The sequence below is a fragment of the Marmota marmota genome, unplaced genomic scaffold, assembly GCF_001458135.2.
Source record: "Marmota marmota marmota unplaced genomic scaffold, marMar, whole genome shotgun sequence".
Classification (NCBI taxonomy): Eukaryota; Metazoa; Chordata; class Mammalia; order Rodentia; family Sciuridae; genus Marmota; species Marmota marmota.
Genome location: NW_026000026.1, coordinates 170,906 through 188,706, shown reverse-complemented (window position 1 = coordinate 188,706; position 17,801 = coordinate 170,906). Strand labels below are relative to the sequence as shown.

At 40.7% G+C, this 17,801-nt stretch overlaps 1 protein-coding gene across 4 annotated transcripts in view; it reads left to right on the top strand.

Annotated features, from left to right (window-relative positions):
• Nucleotides 1–16,136, top strand: part of Pcmtd2 (protein-L-isoaspartate (D-aspartate) O-methyltransferase domain containing 2) — a 28,325-nt gene extending 12,189 nt beyond the window's left edge. For 3 of the 4 annotated variants that reach the window (XM_015477894.2, XM_015477902.2, XM_015477913.2), the window contains exons 5-6: nucleotides 2,025–2,148; nucleotides 4,427–7,061. In XM_015477894.2, the coding sequence (XP_015333380.1) occupies nucleotides 2,025–2,148; nucleotides 4,427–4,803 (501 nt within the window). In that variant the 3' untranslated portion in view covers nucleotides 4,804–7,061. Of the gene's footprint in view, nucleotides 1–2,024; nucleotides 2,149–4,426; nucleotides 7,062–15,627 lie in introns of those variants that run through there. The other variant, XM_048810565.1, reaches the window with a different exon arrangement.
• The last annotated feature ends 1,665 nt before the right edge of the window (nucleotides 16,137–17,801 follow it).

Below are 17,801 nucleotides of genomic sequence, written 5' to 3'. Positions count from 1 at the left end.
TAGTATAAATCTCTTTGCTTAAAAAAGTACGCAGGCAGACTTCTTCCTAACCCTCCTTCAGTGCTTCCACTGTCTGCCCACCCGGCCATGTGTGAAAAGGGTTTGTAGTTTTATTTATTTATTTTTTGTAGATATTGTATCTATTATTTCTAAGTATTTGGTGTTTACAGTATCTAGAAATTCTTTGCCACTTCCTGTTGTCTATTTCTAAAACCTTTTGTTGGTATAGAATGAATATGGTTTAGTGATGGCACTTTGGCTCACTCATCCTCTGCTGTCACTGACAGTGCTCCCAGGAAGGCCTGTGTGTACACCTCTTTGTGATGTGACTATCCTTGTATCTTCTCCAGGTACAATCTCACAAATATTTTAGTATGTAACTACAAAAGATAAAAGCTCTGTTCTCCTCACAAGTAGAAGTGCTTGCTCAAGGCTGTGTGCTGTAGGCTTTGCCGCTTCAGACAGTGCGGTCAGTGCAATGGGAGTGCCGTGTGCTGGCCAGCTGCTGCCTGAGTGGCTGCCGCTGCCTCTGAGGGCTTGGGCACCTGTCTCCTCTGCTCTTTCCACTCAGTGTTGTTGTAAACATTTCTCTGCTTACACAGGTGATGTTATCACTCTGCTTTGTGTGACAAAAATGCACTAAATTTTTCATTGGAATCATTTTATCTCCAGATAATTTTGAGGATTGTGGACATAGTTATAATATTTATAATATTTCTTCTGTTCGTCTAGAATATGAAATGGGGGGTTATAGTTTTATTTAAGGTCTCACACATCATTTATTGATTATATTTAAATATTTTATGTTCATTATAGCTAGAAGTTCTTTTTAAAAATATCAAAGGGGCTGTAGTTGTGGCCCAGTGGTAGAGCACTTGCCTAGCATGTGTGAGGCACTGGGTTTGATCCTCAGCACCACATAAAAATAAACAGAACAAAGGTGTTGTGTCCATTTACAACTAAAAAAAAAATTAAAAAACTTTTTGCTAGTACATGAGAAAGTAATTAACTTGTTGATATTTATAGTACATGGGCCAGGCATGGTGGCACATACCTGTAATTCCAGCCACTCAGGAGGCTGAGATGGGAGGATTGCTAGTTCAAAGCCAGCCTCAGCAACTTAGTGAGACCCTATCTCTAAGTAAAATACAGAATAGGGCTGGGAATGTTGGCTCAGTGGTTAAGTACTCCTGAGTTCAATTCCCAGTACAAAACACACACACACACACACACACACACACACACACACACACACACACTACATGGCTACTTAACCTTTTATAGGATTTGCCAGCTTAGATATTTTCAAAAGACTAACATCTAATTTTAGCATGATCAAAAATAGTACAGTGACCTGTTTAGGCTGTTTGGAAACCAGCCTAGGTGGCAGCTTTGCTGTCTGATTAGGTTTTCTGGCCCTTATCCTCTATTTCAGAAGAAATGTCTTGACAGTCAACACTACAGTGTATCACCACAAATTCTTGTGCACTGTGAGGGGCCTCAGGACATTTCTCCAGAAGGAACAGAGTAGTCGCCCAGGTGTCCAGAATGACATGGAAAGTTGAAGAGTCCAAGTGCAGCCATGCCTGCCCTTGGTACTTTTCCTGCACCCTAGTTGTGGCCAGGATTCAGGATTGGGTGTGGCTGGGCTGGGGTGGGGTTGTGCATTTTCAGTTACTTTTCCTAAAGTTAGCCCCTTTTCAACCTAGAAGAGCCCAAGAAAATGTCTTATGAGAATCCCCACTGTTCTGATCTCTGGTTATTTTCTCCCATTGTCCTTTCTCTAGTTTCTCTGTCACAGATACTTTCTGTAAACAGAGGTGTGTCTGGGGCCTTGGGTAAATTCCATCTTAAGAATTTTTCTAGGAATACTCATGAGCTGTACTCATGCAGTATCATGTTAAGGTCCATGTTGTCAGGCAGTTTTATTTTAGTGTATCTGTTTTATTTATTAGAATGATTGCACTCACCAGCTATCTAGTAGACAAATTTTTTGGATATTCTTATTTTTGTCTTTGGGATAGTTGACCAAGATAACGCGTATAGGCCCTTCTGCTTGGGAAACCAAAAAGATTCTGGCTGTTTCCTTCGCTCCTCTGGTCCAGCCCTGCCACTCGGAGTCAGGAAAGTCCAGACTTGTCCAGCTACGTGAGTAAATGCACCGTATTTGACGTACAGATCTTTTAATCTCATTAGAAATTCAAAAGGAAACAAGATTTATAAGAAAATTGGATGTTCACTGCCCACTGAAACCTTAAGATTGTACAGGGGATTTTAGGCATTTAAAAATTATAACCTGTTTGTCACCCATCTTAGGTTATTTTAGGCTTCTTTTAAATCTGTTAAGGGCTGCTACTGGTCATGCCATTGATAGCAGTGGATTCTCAGAAAGGGAGCTAGCGGGTCCTGCCTTTGGACACTGAAACCGCTTGACTCATTTACTGGGAGAGAGTGATCACACTTGAACCTGCTGCCAGCTGGGCAGACCAAGGGCGGACAGTGTCCATGCTTCTCTGCCATTGTGGGTGGGCTTGCTGTGAGCCTTTGCATTTCCCTTCTTCTGGGTGCAGAGCGGAGAGGAGCTGGCGCCAGAGTAGCATTTCTCCTAGGATTTTATGATTTAAACAGTTCACACAGAAATGAGAGTTCCAGCTGATTTGATTTAAAAAAGAGAGAAAGAAAATATCACACATAGTTCCAATACCCAAAGAAGTATACTTTAGCAAGTTCCTTCCAGAAATATTTTTCAGATTGAGAGGAATCATTATCAAATAATTATACTTTTCTAGTCATATGACATAGATTGGTCCTTAAAATCTGATAACAAGCAACAGTGGAAGCAGCAATAGAAGGGGCTTAGAGGGACCAAGGAAGGTTGGATAGAAGGTGGTGGTTGTGCTTGGTCTTGAGGTAAAAAGGAATTCCCTAAAGAGAGGAGGAGGGGAGGAAAGGTCTTTGCAGAAGCAGGGCAAAGTTAAAAGTGCATATTCCCAATGTGGTCGAACTTGGGCATTTGGGAGAAGCTGGACTGGTGTGTAGGTAGATCTGAGTTCACCAGGAGGCTGTGGAGGGCCACCAGACATTTAGGTGTGCAGCATGTTGCCTGCAGGGGGAGTCTGTCAGATGCATGTTCTAGAGATCTGAGCAGCGTGGAAACTTCTCAGCAGATGCTGCTGTTGATAAGGGAGGTTGCTAGAGCAGAGTTTAGGAAGACAAGGGCTCTTTTGGAGTGTTTATGAGACTTTTTATTGGTCTTATTGAAAGTGTTTCTGTGGGAGGCTGAATCAGCCCTGGATAACGGTCCTGATGGCAAGTTGGCTGTCTGAGATGCTTGTTCTGAGGGAGGCCTTCAAAGCCAGTGCTGGTGGTGCATAGTCACCTAATGCTGCTTAGGGTTCCCAAAGTAAGAAAGATACTCTGAGCTTCTGTCTTCCTGGGCCAGAGTTTCCTAGATAAGTAAAGCCAATGGAGACAGCGGGGTAGGAAACTGGCAAAGATAAAGCCAGTGTACCATGAGGGTGTGTAGCGTAGACATGCCCCACTCGGGTCACCTCTCAGCTGGGTGGATAAGCAGGCAGGCTAAAGACCAGAACCAGTCAGGATGCTGTGGGCTCTGCAGTGAGAAAGGTTCAGGGGTGCAGACCTTTCTGAGGAAGGACATGGGAGCCTGAGGTGTCCCTTTTGTGTTGTGGCTGTTGTTTGGGCCTGGACTAGAATCTGGGGAGCTGGTCTCTTACATAAAACCTCAGAATGGATGTGAAACCAGGGACACAGGCATGCCAGGAAAGGAGGATGGTGGACATTGGAGCCTTAGGGAACAACACTGGGGGTGGCAGGAGGAGGGGTTGTGACCTAGGGATAGCTGTCCCTGTGGTGTCTCAGGAGCTGGGTGGCCATGAGAAGAGCCCTGTGTGCTGCTGTGCATGTTCACTGTGTGCCAGTGTCACTCTGCCCCAAGTGCCAGATGATCTTTTTCCTTATTGTGCTCTGGGGATTTTGTTTTTCTCCACTTTAATAAAAAAATTTGCTCTTATCTACTTTAACAAGAAATGGAACAAATACTCAGTTTATAAGTTGCTAGAACAGTGTTAAAATAGATGGAAGAATGTTAGCTCTGCTGTGTAACCCTGCATGGGTTAGTACATGAATGAACACAGTAAATGGTGACAGCTTGTCAGTTAATTCTGCCAATGACCCGAGCCAGGCAATATTGCTTTCTCTCCTTTTCATTGTTAAAAATTAGTGTATCTGAACTTGCTTTGGGAAAACCCCAGAATGCAGATTAGAGCACTTATCAACACTTGCTTAAAAGGCGCTCCCATTCTGCAGTGCTTGTGAATAGCCAGTGAGTTCAGGTGCCATTAGGTTCAAACCTTCAGGCTTTGTGGTGTTGGCTCAGACCCTCTTGCCCTCTTGCTGTTTGCAGCACCATTGGCTGTCCGCAGCCTCCAGGACTTGGCCCGCATTGCCATCAGGGGCACCATCAAGAAGGTCATTCATCAGGAAGCAGCGAGCAGAAGTGGAAGTGGACTGAAGAACACGCCTCGGTGTAAACGAAGGAGGGTCCGCCGCCGTAGAATGGAAACAATTGTCTTTTTGGACAAAGAGGTCTTTGCTAGTCGTATTTCCAACCCCTCCGATGACAACAGCTGTGAAGACTTGGAAGAAGAGCGGAGGGAAGAAGAGAAAACCCTGCCAGAGACCAAGCCAGACCCTCCAGTGAACTTCCTACGCCAGAAGGTCCTGAGCCTCCCTCTGCCAGACCCCCTGAAATACTACCTGCTTTATTACAGAGAAAAATAAACTTCTGTTTGAAGGGAGAAAGCGAGGAAGAGCCGATTGGAGTCTGATTGTACCGTCTGAGGTGTCTCCTGGGAGCAGATGCCGTGGGAAGGGACTGCTGTACTCATCCGTGTCGTAGTTTTCTTTTTCTTTGTGTCTCTAAAGTTCTGATTCAGTGCTGTGATATCTTTAAACATGATCTGACAGGATGTATGCTGCATAGAAGAGTGTTTTCCTCAAGTCAGGCGGCTTGGTTTAGCTCTGCTAAAACACTGAAGTGCAGCAGAGACGATGTTCTGCCGACTGCCCCCCTCCCCCATCCCCTGCAGGTGCATGCACACATCAAAGTGCACCTGAAGCAGAATTGCCTGTGGGAGGTGAAGCTCAACTTTGTAAATATATGAAATCTTTTCTCAGTGTGATGTATCACTGCCCAGGTTTGAATTTTATGGTATTGGCCTCTTAATTACTGGCACTGAGTTCTGCTGAACTTGGTTTTCTAGAGGGGAGACATTATTGAAACACCCTCCCTTATTTCAACCAACTTAATTAAATCTTATGTGAGTTGTCAACTGTAATTTTTGAAAGGAAAAATTGTGTGTGGGGGAGCAGGAATAAAAACATCAAACTGCCAGCTGTCTTTTTGGAATTTCAAAGAACTTCCAAGAGTGTTTTTCTGACCCCTTTTGCTACCTGAATTGTAAAGAACCACTGTCATGTGATTTCCTGAAGCATATCCTGAAAACAAAACAAGCTCTTTATTTACATGTGTAAGTAATACATCAAGTTGCTTCTGCCCTGCCCATCGGGATGATGATTTATCTCACGTCTTTAAAGACTATGATGGATTCATGGTGTTGGGTTGCCCAGTCCTCAGCAGGTAGAAAGTAGATTAGGGAGCGTTGCAGACAGCTTGTGCTGCTCGACTTCAGTTTGCTGTCTCTCTGTGATCACATTAGAGTATTGATTCATAGATTTATCTTTTATAATTCTAGAGAAAAAGAGATTTGTTAGTTTTGTAAGTTTTCTTAACAGATGTATGTATTTTGGTAGCTCCATTGCATTAGAACAGTTCAGCTCAGTGATTTGTGAGATCCACCTTCTCTAGGCCTTGTTTTGAGAGCTTTCTATCAAGTTGTGGGTCTAGCAGTCAGATGGCAAAATGATTTGAAGTTACTGATTCCATTGCTGATTCTAAAACATTGGCTGTTGTTAAAGATTTTTTTTTTTTTTTTTTTTTTTACCCAAAGAATAGACTAGTGTAAACTGTTAATAATGAGTGCATGTGCTGACGTAGGGTCAAGTGTCCCGGTGTTGGTTCATCTTCCCCGGCATGAGCTGACTCACAGGGAGGCCTTTGCTGTCTCTCTAGGTATCGTAGCTTGACTGGTTATTTTGGATCTTTTCTGCTTTTTGATTTTTAACACAATATAGTCTGCATGTGTAGCTGGGAAAACATATTACCCTAGATTGGTAAATATACACTCGTTAAGGAAAGTCAGTTTATAGTTTTTACCTGCCTTGTAACTCAGAACCAGGCTTCATTGTTTCAGAGAGAAATGCATGATTTAAGTTTATTTGCTGATACTTTGTAGTTTGCAGATCCTGTTGACACTATTCTCACTGACGTGTAGGCTTCTCTGTACATGGAAATCTGTGGACATGATATTAAAGAATGATACCTGTGAAATGTTACATTAGGTGGCTTGGCTGATTTTCCCCCCTATAATTATATATGGAGTGCATTTTTTAAAAACCACGTTTGCCTTTATGCTAGATTATAAAAATCACTATAATACATAAGAGATGTTTCCCCTATATGTTAAACTTTTTGTAGCATTTTGTGTTTATATTTTGTTGGTTTGTGATTTTTAAACCAGAATTCAGTTAAAAATATAGTTGTAATATATGTGAGAAATAGGTTGGTGTAAAGGAAAATTGTAAGTAAGTTTTCTTGTGATTAAGCACCTCACACCAGAATTCACCATAACACACACTTTGTTTCCAGAGGTGTCGTCCTGTAGTTGTCAGCAAGGCCGTACCGTCGTGTCCTGATGGCTCTTTACTGTTAGGGTCTGTGTTTTCACACAACTTATCTTGAAAAGTGGTAAAAGCCATAGATCTGTGCACAACAAGTATGTAATATGAGAGTCAGCATGTACATAAAAATCCTTTCTCCAGCCTGGAGATCCAAGAAATTTGAAACAGTGATTTTAATGAGCTGACATACATGAATAAACACAGTGAATAATAAAGGTAGTTATGATGTTTTACTCTCAGCATTGCTTCTGTTTCCTGTGTGGGATTTAAATTCTCGACTGCATTCTTTAAAAAAAAAAAAAATCTCAAAAAATACTCCTTTCCCCTTCATTAGTGTATGTTTCTTCTCACCAGGTACTTGGATTGCTTGGTTCTGCAGCATTTATAGTGGATATAGGGAAGGCCAACCACTGTTCCTAGTTAATAAATGAATAGGCAACTCGAAACATACTTTGAAGAATGTCTATTAGATGTTTTGACACAATTTCCCTTTATTCTGAGGATGTTAAAAGATAGCATGTGTCTTAAAGTACAGGAAAGTTTTTATTATTTACTTCAATTAGTGCAGTCCATATAAAATTTTATATTTGTATGTAAATATTTAAGAATGTGCTATGTGGAAGTTGTATGCCATGAAGATGAAATCTTATTTCAGAGACTTACATGAAAAACATAAAAATGTAAAGAATAAGTGAACCAAATGGATCCAGGGATCTGAACTTGAGGTCCCAACAGGAACAGGCTGAATGGTGCAGTGGAAAACAAACAGGTAGGGATCATTGAGAATCTGTAGCTCCACCAAAGCAACAAAAATGGTCAGAAAGTTACCTACTTTTAAGTATTGGGGATCTAATCAATGGGCAGGACCCAGGTGAGAGCTCTAACATAATTACAGGAAGAAGACATTTTTGCTTGCTGGCCTTGATGAGTGGGATCAGGGGTTGAGAGTCAAGGATCAACATTAAGGTCAGGATCAAGGGTTAGGGTAGGGGTTAGGACTGGAGGAGGTGTGAGAGGTAGGATTTGTCTAGCTCTGTGCTTCAGAAGCAGCAGGGTGGAGATTCAGTGACCACTCCAGGGAGGCTGACCTCTTGTCTCTCCTTGTCCTCATCCTCCCATTGCCCTCCCAAGATTTGAGAGCTGAGGCCAGAGTTCTGGGTAGAAATGGAAGTGACCTCTGGGGCTGGGGCTGGGGCTCAGTGGTGGAGTGCTTGCCTGGCATGTGCAAGGCACCAGGTTCGATCCTCAGCACCACATAAATGTAAAATAAATATATTGTGTTCACCTAAAGCTTAAGAATAAATATTAAAAAAAAAAAAAAAAGAAGTGGAAGTGACCTCCTGGCAGTGCTGTGACCTTGAAGGATCCTGCTTCCACTCCCACTTTCTTGTGGCGTGGGTGTAGGGAGGCAGCTGTGGTCTGAAGAATAGTGGATGGAGCAGAATGAATCTTGTGTTCTCCTAAGGCTGCCCCAGCAAAGTATCATAAGCTTGTAGCTCAGAACCACAGAGCTGCTGTCTCACAGGTATCAAGTCCAGATGGGGAAGTCACGTGTCTTTGGGGCCTTGCCCCACACTGAGGCACAAGGGGAGGGTCTGTTCCAGGTGTTGCTCCATCTTCTGTAGTTTCTTGGCTGTGGCAGCAGAGCTCCACTCCCCACCAAATGTTTTCCCTGCGTGTGTTCCCTTTTAATAAAGACAGCCATAATGGATTAGGGACAGCCCAGAGGATCTCATGTTAGCTTGATCATCGGCAAATACCCTATTTCCAGGGCTGGGGTTGTGGCTCAGCAGTAGAGTGCTCGCCTAGCACATGCAAGGCCCTGGGTTTGATCCTCAGCACCACATGAAAATAAATAAGTAAAACAAAGGTATTGTGTCCAACTACAACTAAAAAATAAATATTTTTTTAAAATGCCCTATTTCCATATGAGGGTACCCTCACATGTGCTGAGGCTGAGGACTTCCATATGTGAGTTTTGGGTACATGATTCAACACAACAGTGTTCCTATCTCTGCCAGTGGGCTCCATGTCCCCCACACTCCGTGGATCCTCCTGGAATGCCCCACCCCTTTCCAGGTTGGCCAGGCAGAGCACAGCAGGGCCTAACTGTCAGGCTTGGGACTGGTGTGGGGTTATCCACCCAGTAGGGGTATAGTGAGATAGTTCTGTGTTGGATGCACTGAAATATTGAAGTAGGATAAAATGGAGGCCAGTCTGTGTCTAGGTAATGAGCCATGGGGACAGGTCCCTGGGGGCTGGCAGGAAGAAATACTTGCAATCCCAGACTCCAAAGGCAAAAGCCTCTCTGCATCAGGTCGGCATCCTTCCTGTCCTGTGTGTCCAGAGACTCAGGTTTTGTGGGGAGCCTCAGTGGAGCCAGGTCTGGTCAGTGGGGGTGATGCAGGTCTAGAATGGATCTTCAGCACCAGAGGGTGAGAAATATGTGATGTGAGGTGAGGTGAGACACCTCTGCTGTAGTCCCATGTAAAGCGTTAATGTGAATCCACTTCTTGGAGTTGACCCAAATATTTGTCATCATGCCTGAGAGGCTCCTGAGGCTTCTTCTGCGACCAGGTAAGTGACACCCACAGCTGGGGCACTGTTGTATGGCCTAGACACAGGCCCATTTGACTCAGATTTTCCTTGAGTGGCACCTGGAGTCTTAACCCTGGGCTGGAGACTGAGTAGGGGTATCGCTAGGCTTCTGGGCCTCCCCTTCCCTCTGTATCCCTAGCAGAGCTACTGTGAGCTCACCTGACAGTACTTGAGCACGTGGTGCTCATTACCTGCTGATTTCTCCTCACTGAAGTAGGGTGTAGAGAATCAGATGTGACTGCGTTACTATTACTGTCCTTGATGGAGTCTGCCTGCAAACGGGATATTCTGTCAAGGTATAGATAGGTAACAGCGGACATGCTTGAAAACAAGGTGTCTGCTGTCCTTGGGAGGACTTGCCTGCAAACGTGATGTTCTGCCAAGTGGGCTAGGGGGGCGCTGAGAAAAATTTTATTATCTGTTCTTAACAAAGAGCAGAGCTCAGCATACTCCGGGCCGAGAGTAGATTAGCCATGAGAAGAGGGTCACTTCTGATTAGAAAGTAAACTTCTGTGTGCTATGTTTAATTAGCTGAAAGACCTGATTTATTGCTGTTGGAAGGCTGCCTTCTTTGTTCACAATACTATAAAATGATTGCTTGTACACAATAAAGGACTTTTTTTTTTTCTGCTTCTGCTTTGCTTGTTCTGCTGCTTCTTTCTTTTCCCATGCTGACCTGCAAGTGAATTACTGCAACATTTGGCATAGTCGGCAGGATCCAGCACCGAAAGGGCAAGTACCCCGGGTTAAGAAAACGAAAGGAGGACTTTCAGAACTAACAAAATATCGAAAGGTATCACCCCGGGTTGAAAGAGACTTTAGGGGGACTTTCAGAACTAACATGGGAAACTCCCAGTCCTTAAAGGAACAATATTGTAGAGTTACTACAAGGATTATCGTATTCCATAGGTGTGAAAACATCTCATAAGAGACTCAAGGAGTTATTTAAAATTATAGAATGTCATTGTCACTGGTTCCAGTATCAAACTAAGGTCCAGTTAAATTTAGGGGAATGGAAATTGGTTCAGAAAGACCTCCGTAAGCAGCATCAGGCTGGGAATGTTATTTCTTTGAAGATTTGGACATTGTGTAGCGCTATTACTCAAGCATTACAATTATTAGAAAGCAATAATGAAAATGACTCTCTTTGTGAAAGCCAAGTTAATACATCAGAATCTGATAATAAGGTTAACAAAACAGAGCCCAAGGAAGATATTTGTGATACTATAGATGACTCTCCTAAATCAGATCTGGGTGATGAAGAAGATTCAGAAAGTTCAGATAGTGACTCCAGTATGAAAGAAATTATGGAAGCCTTTGTGGAAAAAATGAAATTAAAAAAGCAAAGGTCCTCTCTTAAACCTACTACTCCTTCTAATGCTTCTCTCTTTCCAATGACAGAGTATAGAATTGATGTAGGTAGAGAACAACAATGTTTTTCATTTCCTCTTACTATGATACATGATGATGATGATCTTGCAGCTCCCCCTGGTGGTTTTGTTGATCCACCACATTTGTTTCCTATAACTAGACAACAAAACCTTCAAAATCCCCCAATGATTAATGTTCACTATACTGCAGTGGAATACAAGTTTATTAAGGATTTAAAAGCTGCAGTCTCTCAATATGGCCCTCAGTCTCCTTTTGTGTTAGGAATGTTAGAAAATTTGGGAACTTCTAAATTACTTATTCCTTTGGATTGGGAGGCATTAGCCAAAACAGTTTTGGAGGGATCTCAATGGTTACAATTGAGAAGTTGGTGGGAAGATGAGGCACGAAAACAAGCTCGAGAGAATGAGGCTCAAAATCGCCCCGGGACCTATGGAGGATAAGTTAATGGGGGAGGGTAATTACCATGCCTATAGAGAGCAGGCTCAATATACAGATCCAGATCTTCAACAAGTTCGACAGGTTTTCTTAAGAGCTTGGAGATGTGTGATACCCACTGGTCAAGCACAACCTTCCTTTACTAAAACCGTACAAGGGGCTACTGAACCTTATACTGATTTTCTTGCTAGACTGTGTGTTAGGTCGGTGGCGACTTGGTGGCGACTTAGTGTCAACTTAGAACAAAGCAGCCTGCGCTGGAAAAGAACATCAATCAGATGCCGGCGGAAATGCCTGTCAATCAGCCAGATCTCCTAACACCTGTCAATCAGCAGGACCCCCTGGCCAATCCTGGAGTTCAGCCAACTCCCCTGACCAACTCCAAGGGGGCAAAGGGACCCTAGAAACACCTTTTCCTGCCCCAAGCCCTCCCCTTCCTGCTGTAAGCCCCATAAAAGTCCAGTCCGGTCAAACTTCCACGCGGTTTCTCCTCAGACCCTTCCCCTGTCCCCTCTGTGGGTCTGATCGAGTTCTGCCCAGGAGTGATATCTCAATAAAGCCTGTTCAGCGGCCCTTTTAAATCTGCCTCCTTTGGTCGCTGCCTGCCCCGCCTGATCTGACACTGCGTACTGCTGTAATGAGGGCAGTGAGTCAAGATCAAATAGCAAAGGTATTATTGGAAACATTAGCATTTGATAATGCAAATCCTGAATGTAAGCCTATTTTGGGGCCATTAAAAGGGCAAAACACCTCATTAAGTGAATATGTGAGAGCTTGTGCTGGAGTGGGAGGAATTGAACATCAAGCTTCTGTTTTTGCTGCAGCCATGGCTGGAGCCCTTAAACCCAATAAATCAGGAACTTATTTCAATTGTGGAAAAGCAAGTCATTTTAAAAAGGATTGTAAGAAAAAAGGTAATAATAGTAACAATAGTATATCTCCCAGTGCAAAAAGGACACCTACTGAAGTTTGCCGATGATGTAAATGAGGCAATCATTGGAAAAATGAATGTCATTCTAAGACAGATAAAGATGGAAACCCTTTGCCCCCCCTCGGGAAACTACTCAATGGGCCGTCATCCCTGAGGCCCATAAACAATACCTGGGATCATTTCTCATTTGTTTCGGGTATCTGTGACTCCCAAGTTGGGTCACCCACCAAACAACCCCAGGATAATACTAAGTTAACTATTGATAATCTTTATGCGGCTACTCAACAAAGTGCTGCTGCTGATTTACCAATTAATGAAAATGTCGTGATATCTCCTGGAGGTGGAATTTACAAAATAAAGACTGGTGTTTTTGGACCTCTTCCTTCTAAGAGTTTTGGATTAATTGTTGGACGTAGTAGTTCTGCCTTAAGAGGCATTCATGTTATTCCTGGCATTGTTGATCCTGATTTTACAGATGAAATTTTCATCATGGCATATTCTACTCAAACCCTTTCTTTGATCAGTGGAGAACAAATAGCGCAGATTTTGCTGTTAACTTTTTTTTCAATTTCCTTCTAAAAATCAATCAAGGACTGGAGGATTTAATATAATACAGAAAAATATATATTTTGGGAAACCTTAATTACTGATCAGAGACCCTCTTTAATTATTCAAGGAAAATATTTTTGAAGGGTTAATAGATACTGGAGCTGACGTCTCCGTTATCTCTATAAGACAATGGCCACAAGAATGGCCTAAACAAAAATGTCAAATAACATTAAATGGATTAGGGGCAATAACAGATGTGTGGGTCAGTTCTGACCCTTTATCATGTCATACCTTAGAAAACATTGGATTTTAACAGCGTTTTGCATAATCAATGTTCCAATTAATATTTGGGGCCATGATATTTTATCTCAGCTTGAAGCACACATTCCTTCAAAATTCCTTCAAAAAACTTGTAGCCACTGTTCAGTCCCCTCGAGCTATGCCATTAACCTGGTTAACCAGTACTCCTAAATGGATTGAGCAGTGGCCTTTAAAAAAAGAAAAGCTCAAGGCATTAAAACAATTAGTTACTGAACAATTAGAGGTGGAACATATTGAATATTCCACATCACCTTGGAATTCCCCTGTATTTGTTGTTAAGAAAAAGTCTGGAATATGGCGTTTATTGACAGATTTAAGGGAAATTAATAAATGTATTAAACCTATGGGAGGATTACAATTAGGACTTCCCTCTCCTGCTATGATTCCAAATAAACGGTCAATTTCTGTTATTGATTTAAAAGATTGTTTTTTTTACAATCCCTCTCCAACCTAAGGATAAGGAAAAAAATTTTGCTTTTACAGTACCTGAATATAATAATCGTCAACCTGCTAAACGTTATCAATGGACTGTGTTACCTCAAGGCATGGTTAATAGTCCTACCTTATGTCAGGAATTTGTTGCCAGAGCCTTAGAACCAGCTCGACAACAATTCCCTCAAATATATTTTATATCATTATATGGATGATCTTTTATTAGCAGCCCGTATTAACATTGAACATGACCGATTTTATAAAGCAGTTCTAAAAGCTTTATCTAAATTTGGATTACAAATAGCTCCAGAGAAAGTGCAAATTGATTTTCCTTATTCGTATTTAGGATTTGTTTTGGATAAACAAAAAATTAAGCCTCAAAAGGTTCAAATAAGAAAAGATAATTTAAAGACTCTTAATGATTTTCAAAAATTACTGGGAGATATCAATTGGATTCGTTCAACCATGAGAATCCCTACTTATCAATTACAACATTTATTTGCTACTTTAGAAGGTAATTCTGAACTACGTAGTCCTAGAACTTTAACTAAACAAGCATTACAAGAATTAACTTTAGTTGAACAACGTTTAAATGAAGGATATTTGTCTTATATAGACTTAGAAAAATCTGTGCAACTAATTCTCTTCCATACTCCTTACTCCCCGTCTGGAGTACTAACTAAAAAAATGATCATATAATAGAATGGATTTTTTTTTACCTAATAAGTATAATAAACGATTAACTACATATATGGATAAACTAGCCTTTTTAATAATTAAAGGTAGATCTAAATTGTTACAATTGAGTGGTAGAGAGCCAAATCAAATTATTACTCAAATAACTCAGCAACAAATTTCTTACAATTTACAATTAAATGATAATTGGCAAATTGCTCTAGCTGGCTATTCTGGAGCTTTAACTACTCAATATCCTAAATCTAAAGTCTTTGAATTTTTTAGAAAACATTCTATGATATTAGTAAACCCTATTTCTTCGATTCCTCTTTCCGGTATTACTGTTTTTACTGATGCTAACAAAACTTCAGCAGGATATTGGACTCCTATAGCTTCTAAAGTATATCCTCATGAGTTTTCCTCTGTTCAACCTGCTGAATTATGGGCTATTACTTTAGCTTTATTAGATTTTTCAAATGTTCCTCTTAATATTGTTTCTGACTCTCAGTATGCAGTTTTGGTGTGCACACATTTACCTTCAGTTAGCCTTCCCATTAATCCAAAAACTTTTATTGAAAAACTATTTGCTTTTACACAAAGATTATTGTTACAGAGAACTATTTCAGTATATTTTACTCATATTACAGCACATTCTACACTGCCAGGACCATTATCTAGAGGAAATAAAAATATTGATCAGCTATTATTCCCCTTAAAAAAGGCTCATCTAGAACATGCTTTACATCATACAAACACTAAAGGTCTTTACAAAAAATACAAAATAACTCAAAAACAAGCACGTGAAATTGTAGCTAACTGTTCATCATGTGCTCCTTTTAATATTCCTTACTGTCCTCCTGGTGTTAATCCACGGGGACTCCATCCTAATGCCCTTTGGCAAATGGATGTTGTTATAATTCAGTCATTTGGACGTCTAAGATATGTACATCATACTATTGACACTCATACTCATTTTCAATGGGCCACAGCATTATCTTCAGAAAAAGCTGATGCAGTCATTTCTCATTTATTATCTTGTTTTGCTATCATGGGAATTCCTAGAGAACTTAAAACTGACAATGCACCTGCATAGACCTCACAAAGATTACATTCATTTTTACAAAAATATGACATTACACATACATTTGGCATACCTTATAATAGTCAGGGTCAAGCTATTATAGAATGGGCAAATCGTATGTTAAGAGAATATATACTAAAAATAAAAAGGGGGGATATAACTATGGCTTATACACCTCAAAATATACTTCATAAAACTTTACTAACTTTAAATTTTTTAAATGTCTGGTCAGCTTCCGAGGTTCCTGCAGCTCAGCAACATTTCTCTACATTTAAATCTCAGCCACTATTTCTAAAATCGGAAATACCTATATGGTACAGGGATGAAAATAAAGAATGGATTTCTGGGTTGTTGCACCACATGGGAAGGGGGTTTGCTCTTATTTCTACAGGTAAAACACCTTTCTGGGTACCTTCAAGACTTATCAAATTGCAGAATGAGCGACCCATTTGTCAGACAATTTCAGGAGCTGGCAATGCAGAGAACTTCTACGATGGCAATGAGAACAGCAGACCCCCCAACATGGGGACAGATGAAAAAGTTGACTCAAGAAGCTGAAAAAACCCTTCAAAAGGCAAATCAGTCTTTAAATCCTGTTGATCTTTTATTAGCTATGCTTGCAGTTATTAATTGCCAGGTAAGTATAGTTTCTGCCCATTCTTTTGCTTATTGGGCCTGTGTTCCTAACCCTCCTTTGATACGCAGTGTTTCCTGGGGAGAACCTGAGGTTCGTGTGTGTACTAATAATACTAATTCTTCCCCCCTCCTGTATGTGGGGGAATTGAAGATATTCCATTCCATAAAAATCTGTATGATATTTCAAATATAACTGTAGCTGTTGAAGGAGTCCCATTGTGTATAGGGGCTTGTTCTTTCTGTTTGCCTCTTATAGCACATAATGACTCTCATTCCTATAATACTCGGGGAGTTAATTATTGTAGTTATTCTACTGCTGTGTTTACTGTCATAATATCTTCCCGAGGATTTAATACCTCTACTATGTATGTTAATCAATCATCGCTAACATCTGAAGAATGTTTTGTCAGAACTCATCTTCCTTTATGTTCAGCTAAATATTTTGAAACCTTTTTAACTCATTTAGAGTGGGAAAAATGTCGTGATCATCACCCTAAAACAGTAGTCAAATATCAAAATATCACTATAGTTGATTGGAGTCCTGATCATTCTGAATTTATAGAAAGTTGGTCAAATCATACTTTAAGATGGCATCGACATAATGGGATGATAAATGCTTGGGGTAATGAGACAACTAAAATGCAACATTATGCTTTGGTCCCTCCAATGTTACAGCATATAAAGTTTTCCAATATTCAAGGGGATATATGGAAATTATGGGCAGTATCTGGGAAACTCACTGTATGGACTGGAAATTTCACGTTAGATGTATCCCATTCCTCTCCTTTTGAAGTACATCTACATAATAATCTGACTTATTTTGCTTCTGCATGTGTTAAATTCCCTTATTCTCTTATGATTGGAAACTGGGAATGGAATGTAACTTGGGGAACAATATCATGTATAGACTGTTATCTTACTCAATGTGTAAATAGAACTAATTGGGAATTAATATAAATTAATAATTATTCTTTAGTTATTGTTAAAGCTCGCACAGAATTGTGGGTGCCTGTTAATTTGACTCGTCCTTGGTCTGATTCATTGTCTGTTACTCATTTGTACAATGCTGTTCAAGTTTTGTTACATCGCTCTCAACGATTAATAGGAATAGTTATAGCCTCAATCCTTGCAGTTGCTTCTGTAACTGCCACTGCTGCAGTAGCTGGCGTTGCTTTACATCAAGGCATTCAAACTGCGGATTTCATGAGAACATGGCATCAAGATGCTCATTTATTATGGCAACAACAAAAGGACTTAGACTCTCAATTGGCTACAGATGTGATCAATTTACAACATACTGTTTCCTGGCTTGGCGATCAAGTGACTATCTTGGCTACCAGAAGTGTACTGAAATGTGACTGGAATTCTTCTCATATTTGTGTGACTCTTGTGCCATATAATACCAGTGATTCCTGGGAAACTGTTAAAAGACGGTTAAATGGACATCAAAATTTAACTTTAGAAATTATGAATTTGGAAAAAACTATTATGGACACATTTAGTAAGACTTTACCTGAACTAACAGGATCTGACATTTTACAAAAATTGTCTTCAAGTATTGCTAATTTAAATCCTTTAAGTCATTTCTCTACCTTGTTGTCAACTTCTTTAGGTAACACTGTAATAATTTTTGTTTTGTATATAGTCTTCCAATGCTGGAAAAAGCGAAGGCAACTGAAACATGAAACCTGTCTTATCACTTCTGCTATGGCTCATTTACAAAAACAAAAGGAGGGAGATGTAGAGAATCAGATGTGACTGTGTTACTATTACTGTCCTTGATGGAGTCTGCCTGCAAACGGGATATTCTGTCAAGGTATAGATAGGTAACAGCGGACATGCTTGAAAACGAGGTGTCTGCTGTCCCTGGGAGGACTTGTCTGCAAACGGGATGTTCTGCCAAGTGGGCTAGGGGGGCGCTGAGAAAAA